The sequence below is a fragment of the Limulus polyphemus genome, unplaced genomic scaffold (assembly GCF_000517525.1).
Source record: "Limulus polyphemus unplaced genomic scaffold, Limulus_polyphemus-2.1.2 Scaffold300, whole genome shotgun sequence".
Classification (NCBI taxonomy): domain Eukaryota; kingdom Metazoa; phylum Arthropoda; class Merostomata; order Xiphosura; family Limulidae; genus Limulus; species Limulus polyphemus.
Window position 1 is genome coordinate 345,298 of NW_013665910.1, and position 9,642 is coordinate 354,939.

The window sequence follows — 9,642 nt, forward strand, 5'->3', positions numbered from 1 at the left end:
TGTAATGTAACTCTCCCATAAGGTGGCCGCCCAGTGGCACAGCGGTATATCTGCGGACTTACAACGCTAGAAACCTGGTTTCGATACTCGTGGTGGGCAGAGCACAGATAGCCCATTGTGTAGCTTTGTACTTAATTACAAACAAACAAACCCATAAGGTGTCAATTTGGAGCGCCATCTGCATTTGCAACTCCACACGCTCCGACTGATTTGTAACAAGAGAGTCGAATATTTTACGTGTGTAGTCACAGGTCATGGGGATGGCCAAGTGGAAGGTGATTAGATATGCAAATTGTAACCACAGATCGTGAAACAACCTTCTGTAGTTTTTCAAAATGATTATTGCTAAACTTCTGAAACGAGAGTTTATCGTTAAAAACTTGTGTCTAACTCCTATTTTATTCTTGAAATTTAAACCGAAATGCAGATGTAAATAATTAATTTGTTTTCATAATTTAGACATGACCTGGGACGATGCAGGTCGAGCGATTGCTCCTGATTTTCTAAACTACCGCTAGAGGACCAGATTACTTTCTTGGCCATTATACGCTTTCTTGGGCGTTATCTGCATTAAAGGTGTATCATACAGCGTTTCATACTGTCATCAAGCATAAAGGGTTGAGGGTTTAAGTGCTTAAAAAGTTTCAATTATTTAAATAAGCAACCAACAGTACTTCTTGCTTTCCAATCATTTAGAAATTATGATTTTATTTAAAGTTAATTCATAAGTTTATTTAGTAAGTACTTAACTTATTGTTCAACGGTTGTACTTTTACAGCTTTGAGAAATATTTAAACTAAATATAAGCATTAAAACACAACGTATTGCCTTCAACTATACTACGAGCATAGTTTGTGTGTGTGCGTGTGTTTGAGAGAGAAAGAAGATTACGTTAAAGAAAAGGTAAGATGATTACGAATAAGATTATTTTTAATCTGAACTTATGCTGTTGCATGTACTATTTACCAGTCCCCTTATACATATCCATTATTACCTAAAGGCCAAATTTTCCTGCGCTTCTCAGTTTATAGTACTCGAAAGAATACCACTTATTCAGGAAGGCATTCAGAGTAAAAATAAGAGTTCAACGTGTCTCAGTAGTTGGCGTCCCGGGCTGTGTATTTGAAGGCCCAAGGTTTAAGCCACGATGTCGCTGAACACGCTCCGAATTCTGGCTGTGGGTGCTAGATAAGTGCGACAGTTAATCCTTCTTATTCTTTTTAAAGCTGAACAAAGCCCTTGTAACGACGGGTGCTGCTGAGTAGCTGCCATCCTTCTAAATTATGGATAGCTATACCTTAGTTCTAGGGGTCTTTAACCTGCCGTGTAATCCATGTGCACATAAGGTACCGTCCAAGTTGGAAATACCATTACCAGAATAAAATTGCTTTTAATTTCAAGTGTTCATCCCATTCTTTTTTTTTTTTATATTCTAGGTGATTAACCATTATTTCCGTTAATTGCAACACGTTTCATCCTATACGTTTCTATCAACAACTTGTAGTGGTTAAGTACATTGGAATGTTAATGATTCACGTTGCAAACGTATGTTAATAAATTCTAATCTCGTTCGCGAGACAAGATAAAGGTCCCTTCACAACAAATAAATAAATAAATAAATTTGCTAAGTAATTCAACACCACGGACTGCATTAACATATTTAATTTACCCCCTGACAAGTTACATAATTTATTTCTTTTGATTCGTAAAGAAAAACTGCACGTAATACATCGTTATCTAATTAATTATCTACCATAACTTCGTACAGTAAAGTCCAATAACATCAACAAAAACTCAGGTCCAGTAAGGATCAACTCCAGGAAAGTTACTGAATACTGCGATGAGTTTATCCTGATATACGTAAGAAGGCATGCATTGATAAATTGTCTCATAAAACATAGATCAACTCCAGGAAAGTTACTGAATACTGCGATGAGTTTATCCTGATATACGTAAGAAGGCATGCATTGATAAATTGTCTCATAAAACATAGATACTTTCCGAAACACAAAAAACTAAAACATAAGAGTATGAATGAAAACGTAAATTGGTGGTACTCTTGAAACAACTATTGATTCCAACCTACAAGCTAGTACATAAATAACAATAGTGTTAATTTAATAGATAACCACATTTGACAATTTGAATGACCTTTTTACAAGTTCATTTGCTGTAGATAAACTATATCAATACATTAACATTGATTATCTACTTTGATTATTTGAATGTAGTTTTGTTGTTGTTGTTTTAACTTTGGGGGAATACCTTTATTATAACAGTAACCTTTCCTTGTCATCAACTCTTAACGGGAATTGTTTTGTTTTATTTTGAATTTCGCGCAAAGCTACACGAGGGCTATCTGCGCTAGCCGTCCCTAATTTAGCAGTGTAAGACTAGAGGGAAGGCAGCTAGTCATCACCACCCACCGTCAACTCTTGGGCTACTCTTTTACCAACGAATAGTGGGATTGACCGTCACCTTATAACGTCCCACGGCTGAAAGGGCGAGCATGTTTGGTGGGACGTGGATTCGAACCCCGCAACCCTCAGATTGCGAGTCGAGCGCCCTAACCACCTGGCCATGCCGGGCGCTCTTAGAAGGAAACGAGATCAAAAACGATGTAAATTCATACACAATAATTCACTTTAGATCAAAATTTTTTGAATGAATAAATATATGTTTGCATTATATTAGGAATAACAGTTTACCTTAAGTTTCTTTATGAATAAATTATAACAAATTATCTTATTAAGAAAAAGAACAACCTTCAAACTCTTAAAAATTTATTGTTGCTCTGCTCAGAGTCTGTTGTGTTATTATATGAATGTCTCAATCAATCTGTTTAGTATACGCTTTATTAAACCTCTTTATTAAGCTGCAAATAACACAACAATTTTAATTCTCCAGCGAAATGCTCTACCGGACTTTGTGGTATCATTAAGCCCTCGGGTGACGTCACTTGATTCATTGCGTTCCTGCGCCCTGTAGTTATCCGGTACCCGAGTTACAGATTAATAACTACGTAAAATTACTGTTAGCTGAGATAGATTCATTCTTTTACCTCTGGCCAATAACCAGAAACAATGAAATTTGATCATTGTGTGCTAATAAGTCAGTTAATACCAGTTGTAAATCATGCTGCACCGTGAAGGTTGTTCATTGGCTAGATAATTACTTAAGTAGCTCTTAGCAAACTAAACTGCAAGACGGTTCTTGTTTATTGTTGTTTCTAGGGTGATTAGTATCAGTTGCATAATTCACTAGTTATTATAATAAATCACATATTTGATTTTATATTTTTCTTGCCAATAGGCGACGTATCCGGGGTCACTGGGGTATGTGCCTCCCAATTTTGACCCGGGAGCAAAATTCCTCTTTAATGGGGGAATCGAGACTTTTGTATATCATGGAATGTTGCTGTTTGAGTTTTGATTTCAGTTGTTAAAGTTAACATAGCAAATAAGATGTCCCCAATCGTCGATGCTCCGCCCCTCGTCTAAGGGTTCACAGTTCATAACTCCCGCACTTTTAGGCTACAGATGCGCTATAAGAGTAATGGTCAAATCCCCCTCTTTGGTCAAACAGGAGTAACCCCAAAGTTGGCGTGGTGCTTTTGACTGGTACTTTAGAATTAAGAACGACTGTACCCAAATAGTCCTTATGTAGCTTTACACGAAAGTTTTTAAAACAAAATATTTATTAATAATATAATTCTACTCATAGGTCATTTTTGTATAATATTTACACAATTCTCATTTAATACTTTACTGGTAGTTTTGTTTCTTTAGCCTACTCAAATACGTGATGTTTTACGAGAGAATAAATAAATAAAACATTGGATTGTTCCGGCTGTGTTATTCAGAAAATGTTTTTTTTTAAAATATGAGTTATTTGCTCCCATTAAGAACTCAAAAACAGAAAACTTAAATAAATGTGATTTGTATTACTTTTAGGCAGCACAGAATGCTAGCGAGCGTGAAAACTCCCACGTTTTGGAAAATCAAAAAATGGAAGACAAAAATATCACACCATCGTCCACGCCATTTTTAGAAAGAATCGCCAGTGCGAGACACCAGTTTAGTAGTGATCGACTAATATCTGATGATGATGATCATGGCTCTGGTAAGTAAAAATACATTCATTTCTAGCATCTTATTATTTATCTTTGTTGCTTCCGTATCTTCGTATTTTCAAAGCGTAGGATAAAAATCACATTAATATTCATCAGATTTATAAAAATAACTATTAAAAATCGACAAACAGAAGTCCGTTAAGATTTGTTTTAACCTAACAACGAATAGTATTGAAATCAGAAGATATGTTAATAACGCGAATGTTACAGTGCTGATAATAAAGTAACTATAAAATGACCGCTATCCAAGTTACTAACACAACAACAACTCAGTAGCGCATACCTCCGCCACGCAGCTTTGATCATATTCGGCCCTCAAAAAATATGAAAATGTGTTCGTATTCCGTCGTTATCAACGGGCCATTTTGGTAGAATAATGAGACATAATAGTCTACATACGTTCACCAACTTTCATCAAGATCCGATCATTTTTGATTGAGTTATAGAGCAAACATAGTGTGAAAAATCGGTCCCCGTGTGAACAGAGGGATTTTTTTTTATTTTTGTGACCTTGACCCGCCAAAAACTAATCACTTCTAAGTTGGGTCATAGTCCAAATGTATACCAACTTTCGTCCAAATCCATTCAGTCGTTTTCAAGAAATCTTGCTGACAAACACACATACACACTCACACAGGGGTGAAAACATAACCTCGGTTAAGTAAGGCGATTTGAGTTGGAAAAATAATCAGAGATTTTTAAGGACGTTTGCACTAGATGAAGTTTCCAGAACTTTCGTTTAATTGCAAATAAATAAACCAGATTGAGTTATTCCAGTTATAACCAAGGAGCAAAATGAATAAATAATTGTATTCATATAGCATCAAAACAATTCTTACCCTATTTCTGATGTGCTTTGCATTAATAAAATACATGGAAAATTCAACTTTGCCATGTTAATGTTATTTTAGCGCAAAGCTACACAATAATTAGATAGTCTATTTGTTTCAGAATATTGTTGCTTGTATTTTTCAAGATGATTGGACAGTTTGTATAGAGTATTATGGACGGAGGTTATGTTCTCACCTCTATGTGTTTGTCAGTAAGATTTCTCAAAAATGGCTGAATGGATTTGGACAAAAGCTGGTATAAATTTGGATTATGACTCAACAGCGATTAGTTTTTGGAGGGTCAAGGTCAAATGCAAAATCACAGCAAAGGTCAAGAAAATCCAAACATGTGGACCGATTTTTCACACTATTTTTGCTCTATAACTCAGTCGCTTTAAAACCTTTACTATTGACTGCTAAGGCTGTACACATATACAAATCCACAAAAAGAAATAAGCACGTTAGACTTACAAGGAAAAGAAAATCCGCTCAAACCGGCCCGTTTTTAATTATTCTTATTATACTCTTGTCAGCCTATAACAAAAACGACTTAGTATATTGCACCCAAACCTTTTGTAGAATACTAAATAAGGCACTGCGAAGGTCGTAGGGGTATTGAAAAGTATCAGTTTCTATGTTATAGTTATAAAAATAAAAAGTATATTAAATTATAAGTGATACATTCATTGTTTAGTAAATGTCATACTGAACAAGAATGTTGAATAATTTTCATATAAAACTCGCTATCCCATAATGAAAATATTAAAGAAACAATAACAAAATAGTGGCTTATATTTAAAATAATGTTATTGAAAATATTTAAAATTGATTTAAGTTGCATAAAAATTATTTGTATATTTGGGTCCATTTCTGTTTGTTGCGCATTTGCTTTAGTAACAAAAAGCCTGGAATTTTTGTATGTTTGATCAAGTATGTTTTTTTTGTTGTAAATACATTTATTTTGTTAATTCTATAGAGTAATCAATTTTGTAATTTTGTGAATGTTTCCACACAATATGCATATGTTGCATATGACATATTTAATTAATTTTATATTTGTAATCTCATTTAAAAACTTCTGATGCTTCAGTGATGTAAACTGTTGATTAATAAAGCAAATAGCAAAAATGGTGGGAGTTGTGATACAGATATTGTCCGTTGAGTTTTCAGATAAAATTATATGTTTGGTGAGTTGTTTGTTGGTCAAATTCATCTTTCATTGTGTGGATTCCCTTTCTTTTGAATGCTTTACAAACTTGAGTTTGATCATTGTATTCAGACAAGAAAAACAAAAAATTTGGAATTTAAAAACCTGCAAATAGGAATCTTAAAAAAAAGTAAGGAAACAAGGTTGGAGATACTGCAGACATAATTTACTCAGACTACAAACCCCTATTTTGGCTCCCTGCTGTTACCTAGAATTACATTTGGTGGAGTCCAAATAGGGATTTGTAGTTTGAGTAAATAAGGTCTACAGTATCTTCAGCCTTGTTTCCTTACTTTTTACGACCCCTATTTGCAGGTTTTTCAATTCTCAATTTATTATTTATATTGTTTGTTGGCTTTTGTTGTTCTCAACTGTTGGCAAAGTATTACTTAATATGGTATCTCACTTTATACATTACAATGATAATAAACATAGCTATTAGCTAGCTGATATTGTTCATGATGATTTACTGTACCTATTGACTATTTGATCTCATTAGTTTGAGAAGTAAAACGTTAAGCTGGAGATGGAGATTGTCATGGAAAGTTTTGATAATATAGTTAGCATTTGTAGTTTCTGTGTTACTGAATTCTCTATATATAATGCATAGCAATGGGCAAATATATGCCTAGACAACCTCCACTAAGCTCGTATAAAATTTTACCAGTAGAAAAGCAGCCTTTTCATATAAAATATGTACCTCTAAAATATTGCTTTAACTAAACCTTTGTGTCTTTAAAAGTAATTATTCTGTGAATATGTGTATTGATTTTTTTACTCCTTCACTTCATACATAATATAGGGGTTGGCTCGCTAAAGACACCAATTTTATAGTGTATAAAGCATTGAGCATCTACATGTTACAGTCATCTAATGTTCATGTATTATTGGCTGGATCATCCTGTACTTAAGCTTTTCAAAGGAACACCAAATATTTATAAGAGAGCTAACTTCAAGGGGTAATGATAACCTCATTTACATTGGGATTATGGTGTCTTTTAGCTTATGTAAAATATAGAAGAAGCATATTGATAATTTTACTGTAAACTTATTTCTTTATTAGGACGTGTACCTGTAAAAATTGCTGTGAAAAAGGGAAAACATGAACTTAAACACCAGGAAAGGAGAAATCAGGTAATTCAGATTTACTTAATATTTTATATGCTGTATAATGCACTCATGTATGAAAAGTATGAAGTTTTCATAAGATATGCCTGACATTTTACTTAAATGTGTTTGTCTTAATACTGTTCAGAATGTCATTTACATGTTTGAAGCATAATTCATGGAAATAAAATTCAATAATTCAATAGTCATGATAAATTTATATCCACTTAGCTGCATATGAACAATGCTTCTATTATCTAACAATTCTATATTATTTTAATAAAACTTAAAATGTTTACCCTTTGTAATACATTTTAGCACTATACATGCTTAAATGCTTTACACGACACAAAACTAACATAATTCATATTAATATTTAAACAGTTATTAGTAGCAGGAATTACAGTTATAGATGCAAAAACTCTTTTTTAAGCTTCACTAAATTGCACGTCTATGACTCACAAAAAAACAATATTCAGAAGCCATATGGATGATTAATTACAATCTTATATCAAGTAAAGTATAATGTAATCAGTAAATTTTGTACATGTTCTTCTCACCCACAGTTAGCATAGTGCTAATTAAAGAAAGTATGTTACAAAAATATTACCATTATACAGCTTATTTATTTACATTACTATAAAACTAAAGATTTCATAAATCAAATAAACACTACAAATACCAACTGTACAGCATCTTTTTGATACAATGAGCAGAAAAAGGTCACGGTTTGCTCATTTCACATTGTGCATAAAAATAACTATTTAGAGGGTTTCAGATAAGACTAGAACCGTAGATATATTCTGCAAAAATTAAAGTAAGACTTAAAGTAACCCATACTGCATAATAAACATTACAAGCAATAAGTCTTGGTTTTGCCATTGCTAGCATCAAAATTGTAAGAAACCTATTAATAGCATAGAACTACCTAAAATGTGAAGTTACCAGTACAGAATATGTCCATTAATTGAAAACTATATATTTCACCAAAAATAGAAATATGTTGCAAGTGAAGGCTCACCAGATTTATTGAAAATCACTACTAGTCCAACCACTTTTGAGTAATCTCAGAAACAAAAGATATATCTGAAATGAGGTGGACAGCGTCAACAAATGTGTCCAGATTAAATTATTTTCTCATATTACAGCTGCTACCTGCTTGAATATGCTCAATTTCAACTAATACAAAAAATATAGTTATGATGAAGTGTAAATGCCACTTCCAATTGTAATACTAATTAATGTAAACTTACAATTACACCTAAAGCTTTAAGCTTGAGATATAGCATTTTCAACAAACAATAAATGGAAGGAAGTTCTAACAATATTTCATCAATGTTTTGCTTCACTAATATATATATAAAATTGGCCCACATTTACAAAAACTTCTATAAATAAACATCTTTAAGTAGCTTCTACTAATATCAACTTTAATACCTTCAAATAAACTTATTTATTTATTACCATAAATTTAAGTCATTTTTTTTGTTAACAATTTGTTTCATTTACTTTTTTATGTCCTAAAGGCTGCCATGAATAACCATAGAAGTAATAATAATAAAACACAGACTGTGAAAATAATAAATATTTAGTCCATTTATTTTAAATAAGACAGAGTTAATTTCTTCTACTATCAAAAATGACTTAAGTAATTATAAAATTTAGCATTCCTTCATTACACATTTTATAAAATCTAACATTTGATATTTTAGACTCATTTGAAAAACAAAATAAAACAAGATTTTTAAATGGGTTGACCAACATTATAAAATCAACAGTTCAACACATAATATTAATGTTAATATTGTTTCCAGCAAATGTTAAACTTTCAATATTTTAACTATCATTTACACACTCCTTTCTTTGAAAACTACAAACTCATTACACTTGTTAGAAATATACCATCTTATATATATTGTGAACAGTGGTGTCTCTACAAGGGTTCGTCTGTCTCCCATTTATGGCAGCTGCTTACCATGCTATGCTTGAAAACCTGTGCAAGCAGGAAATGCTCAATATTCACTTTTGAAATGATGGGAGAACAGGCATGAATAATGTTAATGCCAAATTGTATTTCATAAACAGGATATTATACATTAAGTTGTTAGGAATTAATTACGCTATCATACAAATTTCAAAATGTGATGTAACTTAAATAATAAAAATGTAGATTTACCATATGTTATTATTGGGCAAATCTTAGGATGACTGAAATGCTCAACAAATACTTTTTACAGTGGACAGTATAAATAGCTCAGAGTTTGGCTCTGAGTGAAACCAAGAGTACAACACAATCAACCTTTTTAAAGTCCATGAAATAATTTAAACTGATAGGTTAATTTAAACTTTTCCCACCACTGGGGATG

General features: G+C 32.5%; 1 protein-coding gene across 1 annotated transcript in view; it reads left to right on the plus strand.

Annotated features, from left to right (window-relative positions):
* Positions 1 to 9,642, plus strand: part of LOC111085268 — a 112,418-nt gene that overhangs the window by 53,434 nt on the left and 49,342 nt on the right. Inside the window, exon 3 of the mRNA XM_022383021.1 lies at positions 3,954 to 4,122. Coding sequence (XP_022238729.1) covers positions 3,954 to 4,122 — 169 coding nt within the window. The remainder of the gene's footprint in view (positions 1 to 3,953; positions 4,123 to 9,642) is intronic.